The sequence below is a fragment of the Taeniopygia guttata genome, chromosome 12 (genome assembly GCF_048771995.1).
Source record: "Taeniopygia guttata chromosome 12, bTaeGut7.mat, whole genome shotgun sequence".
NCBI classification, from domain to species: domain Eukaryota; kingdom Metazoa; phylum Chordata; class Aves; order Passeriformes; family Estrildidae; genus Taeniopygia; species Taeniopygia guttata.
Window position 1 is genome coordinate 506,455 of NC_133037.1, and position 27,262 is coordinate 533,716.

Here is a 27,262-nt window from a genome sequence, read left to right on the forward strand (position 1 = left end):
AGAGGGGAAGTGGTGGCAAGGGGGACTAACAACCAAAGTGTTGATACAGAAATGCTGAAATATGAAGCTGATAATAGATGAAAATTTGAAGCAGTGATCTCATGATATGGAGAATGGGCTTGGAACCTGAACACAACACAATGCTTGTCCCCAGGGCATGGACAGGAGAATGGAAGGGAGAAAGGTGGGAAACCCTGCATATGCTTCAGGGCATATGTCAGCATGGATGGAAGAGAAGTAGCCCCAGCAAAGCTGCCCTGGAAATGCATTTGAAGACAGGTCAGAGAGGATTGGAAGTGGGCAGGGTGCTCTGCTGTGAGGTGTCAGCCAGCGCTGGGCGAGGCGTTGATCTGCCAGCAGTGCCTCAGGTGTGAAAAACCAGAGAGAGGAGCTGAGAGCACACCTGGAATGACAGGGAGGGGAACGCAGTTCCTGAGGCCGATTCCAGGGAAGTTTGGCTGAAGCCTCTAGCTCCGGCTGTTGGGAATTAGAGCACAGGCTGGGGTGGCTGTCAGGGGCTGCAGGGTGGGAGCTGAGCCCTGCGGGTGCTGCAGCCTCGGGTCAGCAATCGAGGAGCCCACGCGCTGTGTGGGGAGCGAGATTGGAACGCGGAGGGTTGGACTGGGAATTATCTTCATGCACAGGGGGATTTATTGGCGGTGACGGCTCTGTTCCTGCAGAATTGTGTCTGCTCCTCGCATGGTGGGGAGGAGTTGTCCTGCGTGGGGTGCAGTGGGTCTGCTGGAGAGCCCTGCTGTGTTCTGGGTGTCTGGGAGGGCTGGGCTGGTGGCAGGGCTGGCGGTGCTGCAGGGTGTGCGAGGCTCGGGGTCGGTGCCACTCCGCTTTTGGCAGTGGGAGTACGCGTGGCTGCTGTGGCAGCGGCTGCAGGCGCAGCTCCTGCAGCTCTGCAGAGTGTTTGCAGCCTGCCCGTGCACGGAGACCTCTCTCACCTCCCCAGCACACACGCAGCGCTGGCAGGCTCCTTCCCACGGTGCAGCCTCTCCTGTCAGTTCTCCAGGCTCTGTCCTTCTCTGCTGCTGCGCTTTGCACCCTCGCGCTGTCCGGAGAGCGGGGAGCTGGCCCCAGCGCTGGCAGGAGATGCTTGCTGGATGGTACCAGAAAAGAACACTTCTCGGAGGCAGGTTTTCTTATTTGCCTTAGCCTTGCAGACAGGAGTGGTGGTGTTAAAAATAAACACCAATGGAGATATGGCTGCAGATTTACAACTGCCACATGACAGCTGCCTGCGGAATACAGAACACGGCAGATCCTTGGATGCACAATTTAAAGTGCGTGTTTTCAGATGTACAGTTTGGGTTTTTTTTGTCTATCTGGCCAGAAATCTAAATAAATGTCTTTCCCTCATGGTTACATGCCTGATTTGTGGCTTTAGTGCAGCAAAACAAACCAGTTTTAATTATGCAGATTGCAACTGCCTATGGTCCAGCACTGGCAATCTTGCAGAAAATTGCGCATTGTGTTGATTGGCTGCTTAATTTTATATTTCTTCCTGCAGTTTTGCCTTAACCCTGGCAAAACACAGGTCCCTGTGTGATCCCTCTGGCTGCTGTTGGCAGGAGACTGCTGCGGCAGTGGCATCCTGTGTGACTGGCAGGTGACATGATCCTTCCTGGTCCTGGAGGTGGGGCTCTCCAAATGGTGCATCTGGCTGCATAGTGGCAAGGGATGATTCCTTGACTTCTGTGACTCGTAGTTGCTGTGTAAATTGATAATAAAACCAGAGTTTGATGGTTTTAGCATCTAAAAACACTAAAAAGATTTGCAGACTTGGGCCAAAGGAAACTAATGTATTCTTTCTCATTTTCATAAAGTTTAGGTTAATTTACCATTGCCCATTAACTTCCTTTGATTTCTTCTACTGCAGTAGCTGCATCCCTTATTTTGTGTCTATTTTCTTTTCCTACCTCTTGTCCTCTTTCTGCTTTGCTCAGAAAATGTTGGGAAAATTCCCATGCCAATCATTTTCTAGGATACTGGTTTGCTCAGGGGAGGAGCTTTGCTTCCCAGTGTGGAGGGGCATCAAGGCTTGAACTTGACAACTCATTCAATGAAATGGTTCTGTGCAAGAGGGAAAGTTGCACCCCTTTGTGGGGGCTGGAGGGAAACTGCTAAGTATTAATCACAGAAACAGACAGAAGATGTCTGTTGGCTTGATTGTTGTGCTTAACAAAATGTGGGGAAGCGTCACCCAAGGATCCCCAGCGTGCCTGGTATAGCTCAGCTGGCTCTGGTGGAGCTGTCTGCAGCAGGGAGAGGATTCTGATGGCTCTGATCTGCTTTCTGCTGTGAGACTTCGGGAGAGCTGCTCCACACTGCTCCTGGCTGTCAGCACCCCCTTCCCTGCTGAGTTTGCTCCGTGGGTCTGGCAAGTGGCTTTTACAGAACCCTGCGTGGGCACTGGGCAGGCCATGGGCAGGGATAGCGGGGAGTTTAGATGCGAGTCCTAAGGAAGATTAATTGTCAGTTTCTAATGGAAGTAATCTGAACTTATCAGAGATATTCCTGCGAAGTGCAAGACCTGAGCACTTCAGCAGAGGCTGGGATGGTTCAGCTGGGTCAGCAGCTCCTGCCTGTGACTGAGCACCACCAGCTCTGTGCAGCTGCTGGTGGCATGGTCCATCCATCCTCGGCAGCTCCTCCTGCTTGTCTGCGTGACCAGAGGTGAGAACTGCTGGGCAATGTGTCCGGGGTCATGGCTTGTCCCTGGTCAGGGATCTGGTGGCAGGAGCTGGGGTCCTGCCATACTTCAGGTGATCTGGTTACAAAAGAAGGGTATTTTGATCCTCAGCCTGGCTGTATTCTCCTTGATAGCTGGCAGGTGCCTGGGTGTGCAGCTGGCATTATTTATCAGTCTACCTCTCCTCCTGATAACACTAAAACCCTCTTACAACACTTATTCAAGGCCTGTAGCTAGTCCTCGTTCCAGGTGAAGAGTTTTAAGGGCCGTTAGAGTGCAGCACCAAATGCCCTTCAGGTGCTTAGCAGATATTTATAAGCGTCTGTAAGGTGTGGTGTTGTAAGTTCTGTGTGCAGTTCAGCCCCTGTCAGGAGCAGGCTTTACTCTCCCTTTTGCTGCCTGTGGAAGATGGGGGGACCCTGCCCCTTGAGCTCGCAGGCTCTCTCCTGCCCGGCTGTGCTTGGTTTCAGAAGCTGTTTGCCAAGCTGCACGCAGCAGCAGCAGTGATTCCTGGAGCACCTGCCTGGGACAGCTCACACAGGTAACGCCTGGCTGGGGCTCAGCGTGTGCCACTGCAGCACAGCTGGCACCAGCAATCTCCCCTTCCCTGCAGCCCGATGGCTCTGTGGGCTGACTGTTGTTTAATCCCAGGAAGCTTTTGCTGAGCTGCCAGCAAGCCCTCCTCCTGAAAAGGTGCATATGCCTTCCCAGTTACAGACATGCCGTGGGTGCCCCACCTCTGGGTGTCAGGGCTGTGTGCCACAGCAGTGGCTGAGGACAGGAGGGGTGAGCAGTGGGTCCGTGGGGTGGTGTGGGCTGTACCTGTCGCTGCTGGCCTCCTTGGGCTGCCAGCCGGTGCCCCTGCTCCTGCTCTGCGCCTCTGCTTATTGGATGTGCTTTGCGCTGTTCGCCTCTTCAAGAGCCTGATTTGTAAACTTCTCCCTTACAAACTGCCCTGAGATAACTTATTTTAGTCTCCCTTTTCTCTCTGGAAGGCAGTTGCAGTGGTTTGGACAGCGGCAGCCGCTGAACAGTGTATATCAACATGCAATTTTAAGAGAGGAAGTGGAGTATCAAAATAAAACTAGTGAGGGAGTCCATGTGGGCTGCGGTGTGTTCCCTGGACTGGACCCAGTTGGTGTGATGGGGCTGTGTGTTCCTTACTACCAGGGTGCCGTGGGAGTGTTTGGTGCCTGTGATTTTCCAGCAGCTTGGCTTTAGAGCTCACGTGAGAAAGGCCCCATCACAGGGCAGCAGCCAGGCCAGGGACTCGCAGCCCTGCTCTTTATCCCAAGGGTCTCCTATTTCTCCCAGGGGTGTTGGTGCTCAGCAGTGAGGAGACAGCTGGTAGGATGGCCCAAGGAGGGAAGGAGAGGTTTTAAAGCCTCCTTAATTTAAATATTCCCCTTTGCTTTACCAACAAAGACATATAAAAAAGTTGTGGCAGCATAACCCCAGAGTGGAAGCTGGTGCTTCCCAGCCTCTTGTGGAGTGGGTCCCCAAAGTCAGCTCTGCAGGCACAGCATTATCAGAGGGGAGCAGCAGCAGTGCCTCTGGCTGGTGTCCACATGGCTGTTGGGATCTGTCTGTTTGTCTGTTCTAGGTGGGTTCTCCAGTTTGGGAACCTCTGGCCTGGGAGCGACTGGGGGCCAGAGAGCTGGAACTGGGGGAAAGCTGCTGCTGTCAGTCTCTTGTTTACATGTCTTGTGCTGCTTCTATTAGCTTTCCAAGTGTGCTTTCCTGGCCACGTAGCTGTGCTGATGTTCGGGGAGGTTCTTTCTGTGGTGCTGCGGGTTTTAGTCTGGAAACCGCAGAGTTTGGGAAAATTACACAGCCGCACTGTGTCCAGCAGCTTCCAAGAAGCATTTCCATTAGTACGGGTTGCCCTTCTTGCATTTGAAGTTGGAGAATAGTTTTGAAGAGGGCAAAAAAGCCTTCAACTTTTTCACCTCAGCCTTTGGGAGGAGTGGCTGTGGCAAGTCACTGGAATGTGTCTGCTTCCCAAAGTAGCTCTGGAAAGCATTGCTCCATCTTGTAGCAATGGCAGGTGTGCAGGACAGCTGAGGAGCTTGCTGCTGGAAGGAGCGTGGAGTTAAATGATCTCAGTGTCTGTATCAGCTGGGAGAGGAGAGGATGTTACTCCTTGGTTGAGCATCTCTGATCTCCTGCCTTAGGTAGAGCAGAGGGAGTGCTGCTCTTTGGATTCTGCTCTTCCTGCTGCTTCTGGAGTGCTCAGGGCTGCAGCCCTCCGGAGCAGGGAATTTATTCCATTGGCTTATGCTTTGCTTATCACTGGAGACAGCAAAGCGAGCTGCAGCAGTGGGGTGGAGCTGGTGCTGTTGTACTCGGCCTTGTATTGGAAGTGTAAATATTTAGGAAGACAGAAGGATACAGACATGAAACTGACTGGAGTTCAGGAGATAGAGGACTTACTTTAATGATTCCCGTTAAGGGAAGAGGGAATCTGGTTTTCCATGGCTTTTCTTCCCCTGTTAGTCCAACTTTGTGGAACAGTGTTGCACACAGCAGGACTGCAGTAGAAGGCCCTGTCCATGGACTTGCTGAAGTGTAGTGGCTTCTCCTTCACCATGACAGAGCCCAAGGATCTGTTTTCTTCTTGCTGCTTTGTTTGTTTGAAGAGCCGTTTGTGGCCTCCAGGCACTTGTGTGGCATGGTGAGAGCCCGAGGGGATGTTGTGCACTTGGAACTGTAAGAGGAGATGATCTTGAGAACAGATCTAAGCTCGAGATCATCAGTTTGATAATTTTAGGTTGCTGGCCTCATGTGTGTGCAAAGTTTTTCTCTCTGTCAAATGTGCTGATGAATCAGCAGTTGCTTCATGATAACATGGGTGTTGGTAAGGACTGAAAATGCTTCCCCTGCTACTCTACCTATGGTGCAGGCTGGTACCCAGATCAGCTGAATGCTTTCCAGAAACTTTCTCTGTGTGTAACCTTCTGGCTGCCAGCAGCTGGGATCCAGGGGAGCTCACACAGTGAGTGCTTCGGAACATCACTGTCAGTGTAAAGCTCTGGCTCAGAGCCTGGCTACACTAGGTAGCACTGGCTGTCCATCCCTGGTGACCTAATGGCTCTAAATGCACTGGCTTTGGAAAGGAGTCCGTGTTTAAATCTCTACTCCCTTTTTTTTTTTTTTTTTTTTTAACTTCATGGAAATTGGACTCCTCATGACACTTTATTCATTGAGATTATGGAAGAGTAAGGCCAAGAGCGTTGGTGTGGCAGCCTGAAGCTTTTGTGTTGGCAAAGGCTTCAGAGACAACAGAAGATTTTCTCTGTGTGAAAACAGGTTAATTGATCTTCGGGAAAAGCTAAATGATGTTTCATTCAAGAGAGCTTGTTAGTGTTGGGAATGTTAAAGATCCAGACTTGTGTCTGAGCTGGAGAGAGAGAAATCCTGCTGCCGTTTTGCAGTGTTGGCAGCGTAGTGGGACTGAAGCTGCAGGAGAGCTTGAAGGTGGTGTGAGCTGCCAGAGGGTGATGGCCAGGAGGCAAAGCCTTGTGCAGACAAGTCCTGTTTGGGAATGTTGCCCTGGAGTGGAATGCAGTGTGGATTAGTGGGCTGTGGCTTAGGACAAGATGGGAATGGTGTGAAAAATGCTGTGTTTAGCTGCTCAGTTAGTGCAGGAGGAAACGCTGCTGGCAAGATTATCCTGCCAACAGCGGAGAGTATATTTAGCTTTTCCTTAAAATCCCCATCTAGTGCTCCTGCCTGCCCTCAAAAGCTGATTAGTGCCTGCAGAGTGGTGCTGAGCAGGTGACCCGTGGTCACTGTGGAGCTGTGTCTCTGGACCTTGTGAGCCAGATGGGGATGTCTGGTCAGTGGTGTCTCTGGAAGGGTGCTGTGGGCCACTGACCTGCAGGGACTTCCACTGGAAGGAGATGCCCCCAGCTGATGGAGATGTATTGGGCCTTCTAAGAAAATGTTATTGTAGGCACCTGTTCTTGCTCCTCTGTTATTTGGGAGAGTGTGCTGATTCCTCTGCAAGGACAGTGTGCCCTAAGTGACCCTGAAATGGTATGGAAGTCCTCCTCTGGCCAAAGAGAGAGAATTTAATTTGAAAATACGCTCAGCTGCTGTGAACCATGTCACGGTGTGTTTAAGAAAGTCCTCTTCAGTAGGTGGGATGTCTGCCATGGACTGTGGCCTGTGGTGCTTCTTGCCCTTGGGATCATGTGTCAAAATCCCTGCTCACATGAGGGATCATGGAGTGTTAGGAAGGATTCATGGTGATCCTTCACCTTGCTCTTCATCCTGCAGTGGCTGAAGCCTGCCCACACCCACCCCTCCAGCAGGACCAGGGGAACTACTCCTTTGGCATGTCCCTTCCTGTAGGTGAAAATCCCTGTTGGTTGTCACACCGCGGGCCTCAGCAGCCAGCTGTGCGCCCCTGGGTGCTCCCTGCTCACCAGGAGGGTGTTTACACATGGCAACTCAGTGCAGTCACTCTGCCACTACAGGCTGGAGTACTCTGGGCTGCTTTTGTTTTGCTTTTGGTTTCCTTTAATGTTTCTTTTCTCTTCTAAAGTGGGTATGTTTTCCAAAATGTGAGCACTTTTACCATCAATGTTATGTACAGTGAAGCATGCTGAGGCCAGCACAAGTGAATGTCATGCTTCAGGGTGGAATGTGATTGCTGGAGAGATGAGAAAACAAACTTCCCTGTGCAGAGTACACAATTGGCTGGAAATGTTAGAGTTTCGCCTGCATCATCGGAGCAATGCTCTGAGATTTAGTTACCTGGCACGTCTGTAAATACCCGTGTGATAGCTTCCAGGCAGTTGGGAGTATTAGGGGCTGTTTCCCAGTGCTCCCGAGAGGCAGCGCGAGGCAGGAGGGCAGCCCTGGGAGCAGGACAGCAGTGGGGTCTGTGGCAGGCACATCCTTCTCTCTCAAGATTTTTCACAGAGGAGCACAGAGGAAAGAAAGAAAGAAAACAATTTCTATTTCTGCTCCTTGTTTTCCCATGTGGAATGTGTTTGCAGAATTGTTTACCTGGGGTGATTGCTTGGTTGGATTCTGGTGAGGATTATTTGAGCTGGTGGCCAATCCAACCCACCTGGGGCTGGGCTCTCAGAGAGGGGCACGAGTTGTGAGTTAGTTATGGTAGTTAGAAAAATAGGTAGTTTTAGTATCTCCTTTAAATAGTATATGAATGTATTCTAGTATAGTTGTAATAAAGAAATCATTCAGCCTTCTGAACTGAGTCAGACATCATCACTTCTTCCCCCTGGATTCACCTGATTTGCAATAGGTCCCAGCCTGTGCCCTGTCCTGTGGCTGTGCAGTGAGCCTGGGGACCCCGAGCCCCAGGGACCCCGAGCCCCAGGGACCCCCAGCCCCAGGGACCTGTGGTGGGCTGCAGGGCTCAGCCCAGCTCAGCTGCTGCTCCCTGGGGCAGCACGGAGCGCTCCTTGGCTGTGGGGCAGGAATGGATGGAGCTTCCCCAGCACCACCAGTGCATACCTTCTCGTGGTGATGTCCTGCAGCTCCGGGAGAGAGAGCAGGCTGCAGCCTGAGCTTGCAGCCCTCGGGATGGGGAATGCTGACTCCCGAGGTGGTGTACAGAAATCCCCATGGCCCCATGGCTCGCCTCACTCGGAACGAACCCTTTGTTGTGTCACACCTTGGGGAGCGTGAGCTGTGTCTGGATGGGCTGGGCATCACCAGGGAGAGAAGGAGAAGCTGGGCACATTGTAGAGACCATTGTGCAGCAGGTGCCCTGTGAGGGTGCCAGGTCTGCCTGCACTCCGTGCTGCACCCAGAGAAGGGCGACGTCCTGCTCGGACCACTTGGAATTGACTTCTGCAGTCACAGACAGAAACTCTTGTATTCTGCCAGCTTTTCCTTTAATCGTTCTTGATTTTATTTTCCATTAAACTCATTAAATGTTTTGTAGGGGGGTTTCCTATTGCCCCGTTCTTTTTTACCACTAAAGTGAATGGGACTTCTACTCTGGTAGTAAATGAACGTGGAAATCAGGATCTCCACTGTAACTGGATTTTTCAAACAGCTCAGGAAGAGCCTGAGGAAGTGTGGCAAAAAAGAGTTTTAATTTGGAATAGATCAAGTAACCTGGGAATCCGACTCTCTGTTCTTTCAAAGCATTTTTTGTTTCTTTTAACATCCTTGCTGGATCGTGTTCTGAGTGACTCATGGCTTTAAAAGCATTTTTTTCCTGCATGTTTTTTCCTGCTTGTGCGCTCTTGACCTACTCTTGCTAAAATTCCTAAAGAAATACTAAGTAAACATATTGTAAATGAAAATGTCATAATCTAAACCCCTGGAAGTGAAATCATTACAAAGAGTACTCATGTATCATTGTTCTGAAGGATAGCAGTGTGAGATGCACTGTTGAAATAACAATAATCTGTTCCATGGGAGAAGCCAGCTCCAAACTAAGGGGGAGTGGGAAGAAGAGGGAAAAATAAATGCACACTCTTTGCCTCTCCTAATCACACAGCATGTACTCGTGCATCCCTGGGACTGTGTTGTTGATGTAGCTGCCTACTGCTTTTAAGTGCCTGTCCAGGGCAGGGAGGAGACATCCGTGTTGCACAGGAGAGGAGCCTGGAGCAGATGGTGTACCTTTCTTAAGGCTCTGGATGGAAGGAAGTAATTTTGCAGGTCACAAAGCCAGAGAGTACTTTCAGAACTAAACCTTCACTGGGGGTTTAGTGGTGGTTGGTCATGGGAAGAGTCAGAGGTTGTGTCCCCAGGATTTCCCTGACTCTCAGAGCTGGGTGCAAACCCCAGCTACCCCACTGGATTCTGGTGCGTGTGGTCTTGTTGCTGTGCCAAGAATTTACGTGGAGGCTGGACACCTTGTCACTGTGAGTTTGCTGCAGTGTCCTTGTCTGTGGTGTACATCACAGTGACAATGAAAAAGACATTTATGATCACCAAGCTAACTACTGAGCCTGAAGCAATTCATGCTGGCAGTACACCTTTAGAAGAAAGAAAAAATCTTCAGTGTCCTCTTCCTTCAGTTTTTTGGGGTCTTCCCGTGGCTGTATGTATCCAGAGTTTGTTGGGAAGAGCTCCCTTTGTCCAGTCTTTGTGCGAAGTCTCAGGTTTCTCAGTAGCTCATCTGCTCTTTGTCAGCCTGCATCCTGATGACCTGCCAGGACAGAAGGACAGCGGGTCCTTGCAGGCTCTGAGCTGCCAGGGTGTTAGCTGTGGCTCCAGCAGCAGCTTCAGGGGCACCCACCATCCTCGGCTGCTGGGATCACCCTGGCAGTGCTGCTGAGCTTTCCTGTTCCCGGCATCGCAAGAACTGTCCCGCTGAAGCCGTCCGTGCGTCCTGGATGGCACTGCCATCACTCCCTCTGCTCTTGGCCCTAAGTGCTGCTTGCTGCTGCACTGTGGGGCTCTTTAATTGTTGTTTGTCATCGTGGGAATTGCTTGTTCTAAAACCAATTACAACCTGACAAAACTGATCTGCCTTATTTACAAATACATCCATCTGGTCATGGATTGCCTGATAGCGCTGCCAGAACAATGTGAGGCCTCGATTGCTGCTGAGTTACCAAGGGTTTCCTGTGTGTGCCTGGAGCTTTGCTGCACGGGTTCTTTGTAGGACAGGGGAATTAGTGATTATAGTGAGAAATGCTGTGTAAACCAGGAGAGGTAAAGCAGCGTGTGTGTCCTGGCCCCACGAGGAGCGTGTGGAGGTGCTGCAGCAGAGCACCAGTGCATGCCCTGCTGCGCCTGGCACCAGGCAGGTGCTGCAGCTCTGCCCTGCTCACAGGGCAGCAGTGTCAGGAGAGGGATGACACAGCTGCTGGAAGCCTGGGCTGTTCGGAAGGGGCTGCCGGCGGGTGCCACTCGGGATGTTCTGTGCCCCTTTGGCTGCTGCAGCAGCTGTGGGAATCCAGACTGCGGGATCTCCACCTGAGGGAAGCTGGCAGGTTCCTAATCTTCCAGAGACCTGCTTGGTAACTGAGCCAGGACTGGATTCCTCCTTGGAAGCTGTAGTCTCAGAGCAGGGCTCATGTAGGCAAGAGGAGGTGGAAGGCGCCTGGGGTGCGAGACTCTGATTTCTGCGTGTTCCTGGAACTCGGCTTTGAAAAGGCTCAAAAAAGGAGAAAAATGAATGGCTGGTGTCGGGACATTGGAGATCAAAACCACCAGATCTGGTAGCTGAAACTGTTTCAGACTATTTTAGTTTTCCTATGAATGTTCAGTTGCAGCTTAAAAAAGAACTGAGACATTATGAGTCAGTTCTGATTTCACCCTTGGGCCAGCAGTTCAAAGCTGAATATAGTGAATTTCGGAAGCCTTCACTAACAGCCTCTGTTCCTTGTTTACTCTGTGTGTGGCCCACAGAGGGGAGGAGACACAGCGACATACGTATGTTTGTTTATATACTCATGTAAACAAATATAGCATGAGGAAAACAGGGAAGAGTTGCCCCACTAAAATAAGTGATTGTGATTAATGTGTCTCGGTTTTGGCAAGTAACTGGAGGTGAGCAAATTAGTTATTTTGAATAATTGATGTGAGAAATTCAGACCTGTTTTTGTTTGCGATTTATCTAGGAATGAACTTTAACTTTTATGTTTATGAATAATCACTCGGTTTTCTCTGCCTGGCTGAATAACTGAAAATTCATAAATTGGGATTAACTGTCAGTACAGAATACTGCAATCTGTGCAGGAAAACCTGTGTTTACATGGATCTAAGTTTTTTTTTTTTTTGATTTTCCATCACCATAGTAACAAAAGATTTTCCATAAGGGTGAGCAAGTCTGGCAATGGGAGTGAGGTAGGACATTCCCATTTTACCTCCAGGTCTTTGAATTTTCTTTGACCTCTTAGCTCATATTTTTACTACACATTAATGTGGGCTTTTGGTGATGGGATTTTTGCAACTGGTGACTGTTACCATGCTGAAACTGATATTTGTGTTATAATCCATGGTTTCCCCGATTCTCAGCAGCGCCTGGTTCCTGTTAACAGGTTTTTCATGAGAATTTTTCTGAAGTTCATTAGAGACAAGTAACAGCCCTTGATTATCCTCTTCTTTCTCCTAGTAGCAGACCATAGTTTAAAGCTGAAAATCTGGGGGCTCTTCTGTTCTCCCAGAGAGAGAATGGAATGTTATGGGGAGTTATGGGGGCTGTGGGCAGTCTGGGGCTGTCCTGGTGCCCAGTGACCGCTGATGGGGGTGTTGGCTTTGGGCAGGTCCCTCACGGCCCCACCATCCAGCGTGTGCTGGTGCAACCAGCTGTGGAGATGCTCCAGAGGAACCTGGGATTGTAGAGTGCTGTTCACTGGTTTTGTTCACTAGTTTTAAATACAAACAGAGATTTGTATCCCTGTTGATCAATCATCTTGAAACATAATTATGGCTCTTTATAATGCAGCTGTTCCTTATCTCAGTTAAATGTCCTGGCTGGAGGCAACTTATTGGACATAATTTATGGGTAAAGGCATCTTGTGAATTTTTTTGGGAGCGGGAGAGAGAAAATAATCCATTAAAATTTACAGTAAAATTTTAAGAATAAACCAAATGAATTTTAAAAAAGTTCATTTGCTTATAGTTATTAATGAAAGCTGTGGCTAAATTTAGGTGAGTTCTTTACACATTCCTTAGTTTGGACAATTGCTCTGCTTTGTTTTATTCAGTTTCAGCATTCATTTGAATGAAAAGCTCTTAAGTTAAAGGGAGATTTTTTTCACTGAACTAATTCCTCTGAGTTTGCAATTAATCCCTAATAAGAGGCAGTCACCTAATATATAGACATTATTTCTAGGAAATATTAATGTGTAGCCTTCCACCTTTCCACTGAAGTGATTGTAATTTTATTTGTAATTTACATTTTAAAACTTAAAATAAAAGTTTATAAGTTCCAGCATTTAGAAATACACAATTATTTGTAAGGATCTTGGATGTTTTCTTCCTTGTGCTTTGCCTTGCAGTCAATCTGTCCATAGCCTGTGCCTTCCCCAGCTCCAGCATGTGTTCCTTAATGAGTTCCCTGAAGGCCAAGCTGTGATTTTTCCCGAAAGGGAGTGAGCACAAGGCCATCCTGCTGAAGGCTGGAGAGCGCTGCTGTGGCTCTGTGTGCTGGGATGAGCGGGGCGTCCCTTCCTCCCTCGGAGAACTGCCATGTGTGTTGCCCTACAATGTCTGTGGCTGTACCCTTTTGCAGCAGTGGGTGTGATTTTGGGCTGCTTGCAGGGGGTTGCTCTGGCTGGGAGGGCAGTGACATCCCTTGGCTCTGTGGGAACTTGCTCAGCCAAAAATCCTCCCTCTTGTGTATCTTTGTGTCTTCCTGGCAGAGCAGACATCTTCGGCATATGCTCCTCTAGTCTGTAGATAAAATCCTGCAGTGCTGGGGATCTGACATCCTCCCTGGGTAGTCTGTTGACTGATTTGGTACTTTTTGCCCAGTACTGAAACTGAATTTTATTTTGCGTGAAGGAGGTGACTGGTTCCTGTGTTTTCCTCGGTGCCTGTGAAACGGGATTCTCTGAGAAATTGCTTCAGAGAAATCACAGCATTTTCTGTGAGCCTGGCTGTATCCTAGGTGAAGGAAGCACCAGCCTGGCAGTGCTCCGGCTGGAGTGTGGGATGCGTGTCCAGGGGAGCTGCTGTGTGCTGAGCTGAGCGTGGTGATGGATCCTGCTGCTGCTCGCGGGGGGCTTGGAGACACAGGCAGCACCAGTGAAGTTCAGCACGGGACGTGACAGGTCCTGCAAGTCTTTTTTCCCCAAAAGATGGGGAAATAGCCCTTTTAGACTCACTGTATTGTTACAAGTTACATTTCTTAAAAAGCACTCTAATAAAATAATGGTGGGCTGGTCTCTAGCTGGATTTGAAATGTTTCTTGTCATTCACTAATGCATTTCCCACCGTGTTGCCAGAACGTATACTGTGACTTTGAGGAGGCAGCAGATGCAGTTGCAGAGAATTCCGAATAGCCATTTATTTTAAGCATGATCTTAGTTCTTCCTTGGAGTTTCCTGCCATCGCTGAGAAGGCTTAAACATTTCTCCTTGTTCTTGTGTGCTGTTTAATCCCCTAACCCGTGCTGTGTGAAGCCATGCAGTTCAGTAGTTCAGTGGAGGTGATGAAGGTTGGATGCTTGCCTGGGGCACAGGGGTTCTGGTGGGGTCTCAGCTGGTTCCTGGCCCGAGGGACCCGGCAGTGCTGGCACCAGGCTCTGCCTGGCCACTGGTGGAGCAGCGCACGGAGAGGTGGTGACAAATATTTATACAACCCTCTGCTTCTGTCCTCTTCTTGGCAAGATCTTAATATCTTTGTCTTTTTCTTCTTGGTAGTATCTTCCTTCTCTTTTTGTAGTATCCTGTATCTTTATTAATACAGATTCCTATAGAATTTTGCTAAGAGCAGACCAGCCAGTCTTTGGCAAGATGCTGCTTTGGACAAAGAGCAGGAGCTGTGCTTCAGTGTGCCTCTTTGCTGGGCAGAGTAACTCTACTCCTGCAGGAAGGACACAGCTGTCCTCCCTGTCCTGCTGTCAGCTCTGTCCCCTTTATCAGGGACTGTCATTGATAGGAACAGTCAGTGCTGATGAAACTTAGCGTTTTGTCCTATTTTTGCATTTATTAGCATACACTGATTATTCATAGGAATAATTACCCTTTACCAATTCACATTAATTTAGATGGCTTTTGAAAAGCAATCAAGAAGAGTGGGAATGATAATGCATCAAAAGCATATGGCACAGAAGAAATTGGGTGCATTTTACGTAATGACCATGTCAAGACACTGTCAGCTTTTCCCTTCAGACTGCAGTCATTAGAACCCAGTTTGATGGCTGTGGCTAAGGCCACAATGTGCCCCCTACCTCAGGTTGATTCATGCTCTTTGTCTTGCTTCTGTATCCCTTCAGAAAGGAGCAACATCATTTTGGCGGGGGGGGACAGCATGAAAACAGACAAAACCATGTACTAGGTCATTTCACCATTCCAAAGTGCCTTGCCTGTCCCTGCACAGGTAGGGTTAAATTCTCAAGTGCTTTTATTATCAAGGAGCACATGAAGCTTGGAGGATACAGCAGATTCTTGCCCTCCCTCAGCCACAGGGAAGAGCACTGGAGTCTTCTTCGTGGCCAGGGCTGGCGTGTTTCTTTTGCAGGGGAGAAGGTCTTGACAGTACAGTCAGATCTTGGGCGTGTTTGGAGGGTCACTCACCTCTGCAGGGCTGTGAAGTGTTACTCTGTCCATCATGGTGAGGCTTCTCTGACTTTGAACTAGGCAATGGAGACGAAAATCCGAGTGCCACATGGGACTCGTGCCCTAAAATACTGACTGTTCTTTTGCTCTGGGTTACAGATGCTGCTCTGAAAGCCAAATGTGATGTGACGAAGTAAGAGTGCCTTGGTAGACAGAGGTGTGGAGTGAGTAATCCTGAGAGAAGGGCAGGAAAAGGCAGGGTTCAGGTCAGAGGATGGGCTCAGCAGTGGTCACACACATTTTGGAGGAGGAGAGCAGCAAGCATATACAGGGCTGGTGTTCGTGCTGCTTCAGTGGTTAAAACCTTGTTTTCTCAATTCAGGGAGATAAATTCTGCTGTTTTTCAAATGAGCCTGAAACTGCTCCTGTGCAGATTGGTACAAGTGCTGATCAGCTGGTGCTGCTTGGCAGGAACAGCTCCACAGCCCAGTGTGGTTCCAGTCAGTTTTGGCTGCCTGCAGTGAGCACAAGTCATCATCCCTCGTTGGGAGTGTCTCGCAGAAGGAATGGCTCTCGCACAGAAAACAAACACTAGTGAGCTGTGGCAGATATAGCTCCAGGATTATTTTGCTGACATTGTCAGAATTTTACTAACTGAGACAAACTCTCCATTGAGGAACATTTGCAGGGGGTTGATTACACACTTCATGTGCAGGGAGGGGTGGGTGTCTGTTCTATTAGTCTGGAATAATGTGTTGTCAGGAGATACGAAACTGGGATGCTGCTCAGGCTGGCTCTGTGGATTCTGCTGCATGTCATTCATGCTGTTCCACATTCCATGTGCATTATTTTCAGCTAAATAAGTGAGCCCCTGAGTTCATCACTGCTTCAGCTTTGTGCTGTCAGATGGGAATGAGAACACACTGAATCTGTGTGATAGAGTGGGACTTGTTCCACCAGAGGCTTGTGGTAAAGGAGGAACACAGTTACTGCAAGGTTGGAGACTTCTGTTTATTCCTGGCACTGATGGCAGGATGTAATCATAAAATTAGGAATTCGTGTGAGGAACAGTGACAGCATGCTGCCACCTCTATTTGTTTGAAATTTTCAATCTAAAAGAATCTGTTTACAGCATAAGGAGAAGAGGAAAATACAGTTTTCTACCAGAAGTGCTTTGGTACTTCATTTGATTTATAAATTATTTGATAAGCATGGATGTGCAATAGCAAAGAATACTTAAAAAGAGAAAGATTGTGAATGTTTTCTTTCACTTTGGGGTCTGAACTCATGAGACTCCCTATCTGGAACCTCAAGAATTCCTTGGACTATGCCATGCTTACCCCTTGGCAGCAGTAGGTGCAATTCCAGGGGGGATTTTAGTCCATAAGGTGCTGTTGAACATGATGCTGAGCCGTTCACATGGGCAGGCTTTTCTGGTTTGTGCCAAGATGGGCAGAGTTGGTTTCGGAGCAGGGAGGAAACGTGTCCCTCGTGTGTCTGAGATACACTGCTGTGCACAGGGGTCTGGGCTGGATCCCAAAGGTGCTGAGGGCAACTCCTGCCCCTGTGCACGGGGAGAGAACAGACCCATCCCCACCTTTCCAGGCTGCCTCGTGTCTGCCCACACACCTGGTTTGCTCATCTTGCTCGAGAGACGAGGCATTTTACACTGGGGAGGTTTAGGCTCCAGTTCAGGTCTGCCCGAGTGAAGAGATGGTGCTAAACTCAGCTCAGAACCATGTAAATGGCAATTTGATGTGTGGCAGAGAATGAGAATAACCATGGGGCAAAGAAGGGAAGGCCTGGGAGAAGGGAGGAGCTGGAGGGACCCTTACTGTCAGAGGGTTCACCTGAGCGGGCGGCGATGGTGTCTCGCAGGCAGGAGAGGGTAAAGGTGCCTCTGAAGGAGCTGTTGAGCTCCCTGAGGAAGGAGCCCCTTTGCTGCTGCTCCCCGGGGTACCAGAGGGAGCACAAAGGGAGCTCTGCCCCGGAGCGCAGCGGGCAGAGGTGTGAGGGCAGCCTGGCACTGGGCAGCTGTGCTCCGACAGGCTCCTGTGCCTGTTCTGCCATTTTAGGGGGTGAGACTGTGGCTGATGCCTTCAAAATGCAGGAGGGTTAGAACAGAAGAGGGAACGCGTGTTTGGAATACTCCCAGAGTGTAACATATTGCACATGTATTATGTAGGCTTGGGAAATGATGTTTAAAGTAGCTGAGCCCACAGGCTACTCGAACAAAGCAAATATCAAGACCATTAAGTTCTCCTCTTGCTCAGCTTGACTTGTCCTTGTTATTAAGGTCATTTCAGTGCATATTTTGATAACTGTGAGGTTTCTGTGTAACAACTTTGTGCTTGAAAATTTTTAAAAATAATCTGGAAAACATTTTGCCAGATTTTTGTCAAGCTGTCAAGTGAGGGCTTTGTTACATGCAGGAGTGATAGAGAAACACTTCTGAAAGTCATTTTTCTTCTTTTTCACTCTTAGGCTGACAAATCAGGAGAAGCAGCTTTTCTGGTCATGCAGGTGAAGCAGAGAAAGGGAGTGGTTCTCAGAGGGACTGCAGGTGTGGTTGGAGGGGGTTGAGAGCCTGTCAGTCACTGCAGGGAGCATCAGTTCCATGTGTTTTTATAAGCCTGTTCCTGTGTCAAACCCTGTCCTGAAAATGTGCTAAAATTGCCTGAGGGTATTGACCCCTTAAGTTGATCTAAGGGCCAAGGAAAGTTCAAGATTTCTTCTCAGAGAAATGGAGCATTTCAGAAGGGCATTTTGGGAGAGCTGGGGTAAAACAACTTCCATACGGAATACAGACTCATAAGTAACAAGACTGCATTAAAAGATGGTGATGTGTGAAAGGCACTGCTGCTGCCTAAACCCTCTGTGTATTAGTGTATTTATACCAGCCTGTAGCAAATCCTTTGTAACTAATTGCTTGCTTTAATCTCTTTCCAACAAGAGTTAGTGTTGGCGACGTTAGCATGGTGTGGATGGACATCCTAAGGCCAGATGGAAGGATACCCAGGGGGAGGGCTGGGGAAGCTGCCCATGAGCTCAGTGTCCTCGCCTCAGAGCAGGCATCCTGAGCTGGCTGCCCTGTTATCTCAGCTCTCCTGCCAAACTCCCAGTGCTTCTAGCAGATTTAGCCAGGTTCTGTTGCTCTGAACTCCTGAAGTTGGACAAGGAAGAAAAGTGGAAGGCAAGGAAATTCTGGACATCCCCAGCCATCTGCACAGAGGCAGAGGATGTCTCTTCTGTATCAGTCTTGGGAGGACAAAGTGTCAAAATTACACACAAGAGTGATAAATGTGACACTGTCAAAACCAGATGTAAAAAGCAGCTCCTAAATAAGCCAGGAGAAGTCGTGAGTCAGCAGAGAGGGGCTATAAATACCAGAGCTGATGCAGCAGCTGCAGCTGGGGGGGCCACCAGGGAAGAAGGGAGTGAAGAGGCTCTGGGATGTACCAGGATCCACATGTGTTTTGAGAAGCTGTCAGAGAGAAGAGAACCAGAACTTGTAATTACAAGGTGCTTTCCAGATGCTTAGTCTAGAGTTAAATGGTTGGTTTTCGCAGGTTCTCCCTTAGGTGAAGAAAAAGCCAGAAGTGGTGACTCAGAGCTGTGCTTCTGTGGCAGGGGGAGCTTGTGCAGGTGTACGGACACTTCACCTGCACTGGAGCAGGCATGCTGCTGCATCTGTATTCCCAGCACTCTGGAGGGAGAGTTCACAGTAAACAAACCTTTAATTTAACAGAGTTTTAAAAACAAAGTCTGTACTAACTGTCTCTGTGTGGTGTTTTTGGGAGATACAGAAGCAGGGGAGCAGTACCTGCATGCTGCAGGTCAGTGGTGTGCATGGGAGTGGCATGGTCACAGCTGACATTTCAGAAAGATTAAGAGCAAAATAATGTTCTGATGTGCTTTTGCAATTGAAGATTATCTGGTGATAAAGTCATGAGATGTTTATTTGTGGGGAGGTTTGTGTATGTAATTGCTTTCTTTTACACCTTTTACATCTGCAGCTGTGTATTTGTTAAATGAATGGTAGAAACCAGGGGCTGACAGGTTTAATTTTTAATTCCTCTCTACTCTCCCACTCCTGCAGGGCTGTGCCCACTGACATGCTCCCCTCTGCTGTCCTCACTTGCCAGAATGATGCAGTGCTTCTTGTGCTTCCATTTAGTCTTTGTTTTCAGTCCTTAGTTTAGGTAGAAATCCATGGCTTTATTTGGAACAGTCCCCATGTGCCCCCTGCTCTCCCTGCCCTCAGATAGGGTGGCAGTGGCATGGTGAGGGGTGCTGGTGGCTCATTCCATCCTTCTGTCTCCTGTGTGTTCTGCTCAAGTCTGAATTTCAGGTGGGCGGGCAGTTCATTACTCTTTCTGCAGCATTTATGCAGATTGCAGTCTGAGCTTATTTTAGAAGAGCAAAAATCAGGAGCAATTAGCAATCTGCTCAGGAAGGAGCTAGGCAAGAGGCAGACAGCAGCTCTGTGGCGTGCAGAGTGGGCTCCTTGCTGAGCCTGGCCGGTGCTGTCCCCATGGTAGCCCGTGGGCCTGTCCATCAGCGTGGCCCTGTGGGTGAGCAGCCAGCAGCTGGAGCAGAGCTGCTGTGGGTGGGCAATGCAGGAGTTCTGCCGTGTTGTGGTGCAGGCTGCAGTCTGGGGCTCAGGGAGGAACGTGGCAGCAGTGCTGTACACCAGAGACAGACGTGTCCATAGTCCAGGGCCCGAGCATGGCCACCAAACCCCTCCGTGGGCACGGGCTGCCCCAGCACATCCCACGCTGCCGCCTCGCCCAGAGCCCGTGGGCAGCCGAGGCGGGTCAGGCCGTGGCACGTCCAGCTGACCCCGGTGGGGAGATCTGAACAGGGTTAGGTCTGCCCCTCAGCACCAGCTCACATACAGAACTAACGCCTCTCTTCGTGTGCTCCCCCTGCCAGGCCCACGCGTGACTCCGTTTAGGTGACCGCTGTTAACCTGGCTGGCGTCTCAGCCAAGCTGCAAGCCCTGTTCCTTTGCCTTGTGTGAAGGGATGGGAATTCAGTGGACTGGAGAACTCTGCACATCACAGTGAGAGCAGAAGAGAAAGAGGGGATTTTTTAAAGAAAACAGTGCTTTGACAGAAGGAACGCTGGAATGTTTACATCTGTAGCTTCTCTTCAGTACGTGTGTGACACAAGGCAAGCATGGCAGGAGAGTCCTGCAGGAGCAGGGCTGCAGCAGCTCTGCATACCAAGGAATTCAAGTGAAATATTTGAGGATTATTTTCTGGAAGTGATGGACACCTGCAGTGACAGCTGATTTTAGCCAGAGCTGTAGCTGCAGGAGCCCTTTCTGTCCTGATAGTGCTTCAGGAAAAGCTGTGCACGCTGCTGCATATGGATTGTATTTGTCTGCTGGCTCGCTTCACCTGGAGCTGCCCAAGTACCTTTAATGCCCTTTCTTATTTTTGGGTGAGAATTTAACACTCCTGTACTACCCCAGGCTATTTCTGTATTTTCTTTGGTGTTGTTTATCTATAACCATCTGGTTCTGCACCCACTAATAAATGGGATGCTGGGGAAGACGGTGAGAGCAGACAATATGCTTTATGCTGATTTAACCTTCTTTAGAAGGCAGGAGCACAATCACTTTGTACTGAAGAAATGAAGCAAGCTAGGGCGATAATCTCTGCTTTGTGGGTGGCAGCTGCACAACCCAGTGATCCCAATGTAGAACATATTATTAGCCTCAAGCTAAGCTGTCTGCAGTCTGGAACTTGCTCCAGGTCTATAGTAAATGAAGAATTCATGAGGAGGTTGAGAAGTATCGGGCTGGATCCTGTCTGGAATGGAAAGCCCTTTGGAGACAGTCTCCCCACTGCTGCTGGATTCTCCATTGCATGTCTGTTACCTTCTGAATATCCATGTGGTCCTTCTGCACTGCAGTAGTGAGGTTCTGCAGGTCTTTATGCACCCTGAATCACCCCAAGACTGCTGGTGCTGCCTGAGGCTGCATTTGCAGCCCTTGGGAAGGTGAAATTCCCTATGTTTATGCTTCTGTCTGCAAGGTCCAGGCTGGCTGGATCTGGTGACGGATGATGTACTTCCATTGGTCGCGGCACAGCTTTCCCTTCTATTCAAATATTGTGCTTTTTCTGGAAAGGAGGAGTGAGGGGCAGTGTCAGCCTTGGCCTGACATTTTGCTGCTCTCTGAGGCAGAGGCTCTGAAGGAAGCAGCACTGTGGGTTCCCTGGCAGCAGCTGAGGCTTTCCTGGTCAGGGCTGGTGAAGGCAGTGAGCAGAGCATCTGCACTTTGGCCAGGTCCTTCGTGCTGGAATTGAAAAAGCACAGTGGAGATAGTTAGCCAAGAGGACGTGGAAGAACAGCATTTCTGGGTGATGAGGACATGCTCCAAAGGAAGCATGGTCAGGCTCCAGGAATGCTCAGGAGGTTTTGGTCTGGGGGCACAGCAGGGAGCTGGGTCAGAGCCTGGAGGTGCCCAGGAGGTTTTGGTCAGGGGCACAGCGTGAAGCTGTGCCAGGTACAGGCCTCGGGGAGCCAGTTGCCCGGGATATTCTTAGGAACATTAAATCAAACAAATAAAAAAAATTGGGCAGCTGCTACTGTTGGACTTGCTGATTCCTACAGGTTCCTCAGTTTGAGTCCACTGCTTTGGAATTTGTTTTTCTTGTCGTTTTCTGTGTCCATTCAGACTGGGAGCAGTTTGGCTTTGAAACGAAGTTCAGGCCCATCTCCACTGCAGAAAGGCACAGTGGAAACAGCAATGGCAGCGATGCCCAAGGAAAGACTTGTTTTATCCTATCTGTAAAATTGGGTTGTAATCCATTCTTCTTTCTTGAAGATGTTGAGGCTTATAGGATACTTTGAGATGTGAGATGAAAAGTTCTTAAAAGGAATTATCCTATATTTTTAATGCATATGAAGTATTACTCTGGAAGAGAATTGGTTCAGTGGGTCCATGAATACACAGATTTTTCAGGCCAGAAGGCACTGCTGGGTAATCTGATCTGACTTGAGTGTGTAATATTTGATCCCGTTAGGGCTGTACAGAAGTTGGGGAACTTGCACAGATACAAGGGGCTGGCTCTAGGAGCTGTCTGCAAATCTCACTCTCTTAATGATCTGTGAAATCTTTCCATGCCTGGATTAAGGAATGTGAGGTGCTGAAGTGAACCGTTTAATGATCTTCTCCTTTATTCCATCTCAGTGGCTCAGGGCAGGATTCTCATTCTTGTTGAGCTCTTTCTTTTCCAGTTTGAATACATTCTCCTTTGCATCTCAATAGCCCCAAGCGCAGAGCTCCGGTTACATCATTTCAGAGCTGAGAGCCTTTCTCCAGCCGGTCCCGGAGCCTCCCTGTGCACAGGATCCGGAGCTCTGCCGGCTGTGCAGGAGGGCAGCCAGAAGAGCTGTTTTCTCTGGGGGAAAAAGACACCATCTGGTTTTGTGAAGCTCCCTTTGCTCTTCTTAAATCGTGAACAAATACAAGAGATCTGTTTGGTTCTTTCTTTCTGATGCTTTTTTGCATCCCTTGTATTCCTAACAGGCAAAACCAGAGGAGGCACTAACCCAGCAAGGGCAGCTGTTCCGCCTTCCCACTTCTGTTCCATGGGAAGCAGCTGGGGACAGAGCTCCCTTGGGCAGAAATGCTGGCTGTGGGGCACCAGGGGTTCCCCAAAAGACACAGGCAGCAGGCAGGGGAGTGCCAGGAATCTTGGAATGCCGGAGATTGGGGTGGACCTCTTTAAAGTTTGGCTTCTTTAATGTAAAACCAAAAACCCCAAAACAAACAAACCAAAATTCAAACCCCAAACAACAAAACTAACCCAAACATCCTCCAAGTCTTTTTTAATGAGCATTTCTGGGCTCTTGCTCCACCTTCAGTCCTGTAAATTCTCCTTCCCATTGATCAGCATGATCAGTGCAGGGCCACATAGCCAGACAACCGGGTGTGGGGACAGTAAATGAGATTTACTCCCTCGGTGCTGCTCGCAGTCAGACAAAAGTGGCAGCAGATGTGACCAGTTCAGGCTGTGAATTACAAGTGGACAAGTCTGTGTTCCCAAGGAAACGTGGAGGTGCCAGGGGCTGAGGAGCAGGAGATGCCGCAGCCCGGGCCGGCGGCATTGCCCATGCCAGCCCTCTCGCTGGGGCTGGGGCTGGTGCCCCGGTGCCGTGCCCTGGTGCCGTGTCCCCTGTGCCGTGTCCCCTGTGCCGGGTCCCTGTCCCTGTGCCCTGTGCCGGTCCCTGCCAGCCCAGGCTGGCACAGGGCTCTCTGCTGCCCTGAGTGAAGCAGGCGAGGACTGAGTGCAGCAGGGATCTGGAGAGGCTCTGGAGCTGTCAGGGCTGGAGGATGCAGTGTGGAGCGGTGCCAGCCTGTGCCTTCGCCCTCCTGTGCCCTGCACCTCTGGCAGGGGCCATGCAGAGGTCCAGGGTGGGGCACTGCCAGCGGGGCCGGCTGTGCTCTGTGCCAGGCAGGAGAAAAACGAAAATATGCACTTCTGCTGCCTAAATTTAGCCCCCAAAGCTTGTCTGGTCCCAGCGGCGACTCCTGTGGTAAGCCACAACTCCAAAATGAGGATCAGCCCCATCTCCAGCGTCTGACAGGGACGTGGGTCAATACCTGCTGCCAGGCTCCAGCTCTGCTCATGCCTCTTCACGGAGAGAGGCAGGCACAAGAACCACTTTGGGTCAGTCTGGCTCATTTCTGTGACTGGTGCAGAGTGAACAAACCAGCTCCCTTACCAAGTGAGAATTTCTTCTGCAAGCAGGTTTGCTTTCTCCTTAGTGTCAGAGAGGAAGGACCATGGCATCCCTGGGCAACATTGTCCAGGAGATGAGAGAGAACCTGGAGAGGAGCTGCCCAGCTGTTCCCAGAGCCAGGGAAGCTGGGGTTGGCATTGGTGCCTGATCTGGGCACCCTCTGGCCAGCTCTCCCCATCTGGCACACATGATGTGTGGTCTGAAGTGCAGTTTCTGTTCTTAAATTGGACATAATTGCAACACACCATTATATCTGTCCTCACTCTTGATCTTGGGAAGTTTGGCCTTGAGGCTCAGCTGGAGGTAACAGGAACCGCTGTTTGGATTCCTTTGGCTGGTTTTTGGATCCTTGTGTCCCAGGAGCAGGGGCTGTTGTGCAGGCAGTGCTGCCGGGGGAGGGAGCTGGGTGCTCTGCTTCACCCAAAACACTTGTTCCCTGCTGCCTCCTCACGAGCCAGGCTGGCTGCTTTCAGGTCTGCATTCAGAGACAGTTTTTAAGGGAGAGCTGCTGTCAGTAGTTCCTGTGGATTTAGAGTATCAAAGTATTTGACAGATGCCACCACCTTGGCAGCAGGAGTGGCCACCATCGTGTGCAAGGACAGGAGAGGGAAGGGGACCGTGTGAGGAACAGCGTGTGTGATCTGCTGCTGCTGTGCCTGTTGGTGGCAGAGCTTTGCCACCTTGTTCTTGTGCTTGCTTAGCTTATTATTAATCATTTCAAGGCTTCTTAGTCACCATATCAGCTTGATGTTTGTTCTTGGACATTGAGGGGCTGTTGTCATCTTCCTTTGCCCTTTGCATTAAGTGAGGGGCTGCTCCAGGGCAGGGGTTTCCCAGGAGAGAAGTCATGGGTTCAAGATACATTATCTTACACTTTCACTTCCCTTCTGAGTGATTGCAGTTGTTGCCTCACAGCCCAGCAAGTTGCAGTGTGGGGGCTTGATGTGGGTACAAGGGAAAACTGGGGCAAAAACCTGAAAAGTGCTAGTGCCACAGGAGTTGTTTTCATACTGGAGAGAAGTGTTTTCCTTTCTCTATCTCTCTTTTTTTTTTTTTTTTTTTTTTTAAACCAGGAACACTCATTTCAGATAAAAGACTTGCCTTGTTCTTTGTTTTACCAGAATCTGTATCTCTTGTCTTTGTCTAGGCAGTGATGTTACTAATCGCAGGGAAGGAAGGAGAAGGGAGGCTTGGGCAGCTTTGGGCTGTTTGCTTTCACTGCAGGTCCCCTCTGGCATCTCCACGGGACTGCACAGCACATGGAAGCACCCCTGGCATTTCTGTCTGCAGATGCTCCAGGCTGTGGGCCCTGCAGCTCTGTGGCTGTTCAGGTTCAGCGTGTCCCTGCTGGGACCCCACAAAGCCTCTCCTGGCTGCAGCCCTGCAGGAAGGTGGATGGTCCTCTGGCAGCCCATCCCTTGCATCCAGCCCTGTGTCAGGAGAGCAGTGCCAGAGGTGCCGGCAGCGGGAGCGTCCCACGGACACGCGTGGGCTCCCAGAGCGTCCCACGGACACGCGTGGGCTCCCAGAGCGTCCCACGGACACGCGTGGGCTCCCAGAGCTGCCCACGGACACGCGTGGGCTCCCAGAGCTGCCCTGCCCGGGACCGAGCCTGGCTCCTGGCACCTCACAGAGAGCCCGGCCGCTCCTGGGCTGTGCTGGCATCACCTGCCCGGGACCAGCTGGGCTTTTCCAGCTGGAACAGCTGCCTGGTGTTCCGTGATGGATCTGGGCTCCAGCTGCATTAGCTCTGTGTGTGTGAGAGCTATCCCTGGGGAAACCGTGTGTGCTGGTCAAACGTGGGATGACAAAGCTCTGGAAAATATATCCGAGGTATTTCTGTTGTGAAGAGGGCTGAAGCAGGCATAAAAACAATTGAGAGTGAAATGGCCTTGTTAGTGTATTCTGTATTTGTGTAAGAACTGGATCCTCCCTGAGTCCAGCTTGCTGTGCTATATTTGCAATGGACTATTGGGTCTCATCCCAGTTGTGAGAAAATAATGGCTTTTGTTGCCAAGCATATTTTCTCACTTGTCACAAATCAGTGGGGTGAAGCATATGCTGGAGGAGCGGCTGTCTCAGGCTGCCCGCAGGAGGATCCCTGACAGGCTGTGCTCCCGGGTGGATAATTCAGGTTATGCAGCGCAGTGGAGCGGCCCGGCCGGGCTGGGTGCTGCAGCCGGGGCTGTGTGCTGGCACTTGGCAGCAGGGCTCTGTCCTGCTCCCCATGGTGCGAGGACAGGGCTCCACAGCTCCGTCCCAGCGTTGCTGGAGAAACCTCTGCTTTTGTGTGTCCCTGTCTGAGCAGCCAGAGCGGGCTCTGGCCCCGGCACTGTGCCAAACCCACATCTCCTGCAGGAGGAGGAGGAGCAGGGTGCTCTGGTCTGCAGCTGCCGGGCAGCCTGTGCTGGCTGAGCATGCCTGGCTCCCGTGGCCTCTCCTGTTCACTGCAGGCTCCAGCCTCTGCAAGTCGTTACCCAGGGCTTTCCGCTGCCTGCTTTGCACCAGTGTTTGCCTGTGTAGAGTTGGGTTTATTTAATAACCCATCCTGAACTTCCCACGTGAGCTGGGATTTGGAGGGTGTGAAAGACTTTTTAAGCCTTTGAGCCAAAACTGGGTTGGATTTGTTGTTAAGCCTGGCAGTGCAGGGGGATGGGGTGAGAGAAGGGTGCATAGCAGTGCCATCTTCCTTAAGGTCAGTGCTGGCCATCTTGAAGGTATTCACATGGACATTTATCAATAAATAAAATGTTAGTTTATATGAGAATACTGTGTGAGGCCAGGTAGTACCAGATAGATAGAAGTATGGTTTCAAAAGGCAGTTGAAAACTCTGAGGTTAGTCTCAGTGTTGCAAGACCATTTGTTTTGACACAGAATAAGGTTTAATGTGAGGGTAGTAGATGGCTCTGTTCTGCTGTCTCTCAGGAAGCAGATCCTTTGGTCTTACTGAGCCCTGAATTCACCCCAGGGCTTGGAGGGAACTCCAGCAGAGCTGTGCTGTTTGCTCTGGGACGAGGGAGGAGAACCTTCCTGGGCAGTGTCTGTAGCTGATGTCTTTTGTTCTTGCTCCTGTCCCGTGTGCCTGCAGAAATCCGAACGCAGCTGGTGGAGCAGTTCAAATGCCTGGAGCAGCAGTCGGAGTCGCGCCTGCAGCTGCTGCAGGACCTGCAGGAGTTCTTCCGCAGGAAGGCCGAGATCGAGCTGGAGTACTCCCGCAGCCTGGAGAAGCTGGCTGAGCGCTTCTCCTCCAAGATCCGCAGCTCCAGAGAGCACCAGTTCAAGTAAGTGGGTGTTCCAGGGGCACAGTGGTGCAAAAGGATGGGCAGAGGCTGCTGTGAGCACTGGAGGTTGGTCCTAAAGCAGAGTAAAGTCCATCAGGTCAGCGGGGAGCTCGTCTGTCTCATCCCTGCGTGGGGCTCACAGAGGAACTGGACCTGTGTCTTTCCAAGACTTCCACCACAGCATCGCTGCTCTGTGCTGAGTTACACTTACTGTGCACTTCTTGAGCAATACAATAAAAATAGGAATTGGGGACTAGGAAGGAGTCAAACCCCTTGGTTGTTTGAAGGATCTTGAATTCAGCCACTGATTGGATTGTGCAAATAGTGGTGGGCCTGGTCTATAGCCCTGGTTTTT

General features: G+C 50.1%; 1 protein-coding gene across 3 annotated transcripts in view; it reads left to right on the forward strand.

The window, feature by feature from the left end:
* Window positions 1-27,262, forward strand: part of SRGAP3 (SLIT-ROBO Rho GTPase activating protein 3) — a 70,986-nt gene that overhangs the window by 2,841 nt on the left and 40,883 nt on the right. For all 3 annotated transcript variants that reach the window (XR_012057869.1, XM_030283462.4, XM_030283463.4), the window contains exon 2: window positions 26,715-26,907. Coding sequence is in view for 2 of the 3 variants with exons in the window: in XM_030283462.4 (XP_030139322.2) it covers window positions 26,715-26,907 (193 nt within the window). In the remaining variant the exon portion in view is untranslated. The remainder of the gene's footprint in view (window positions 1-26,714; window positions 26,908-27,262) is intronic.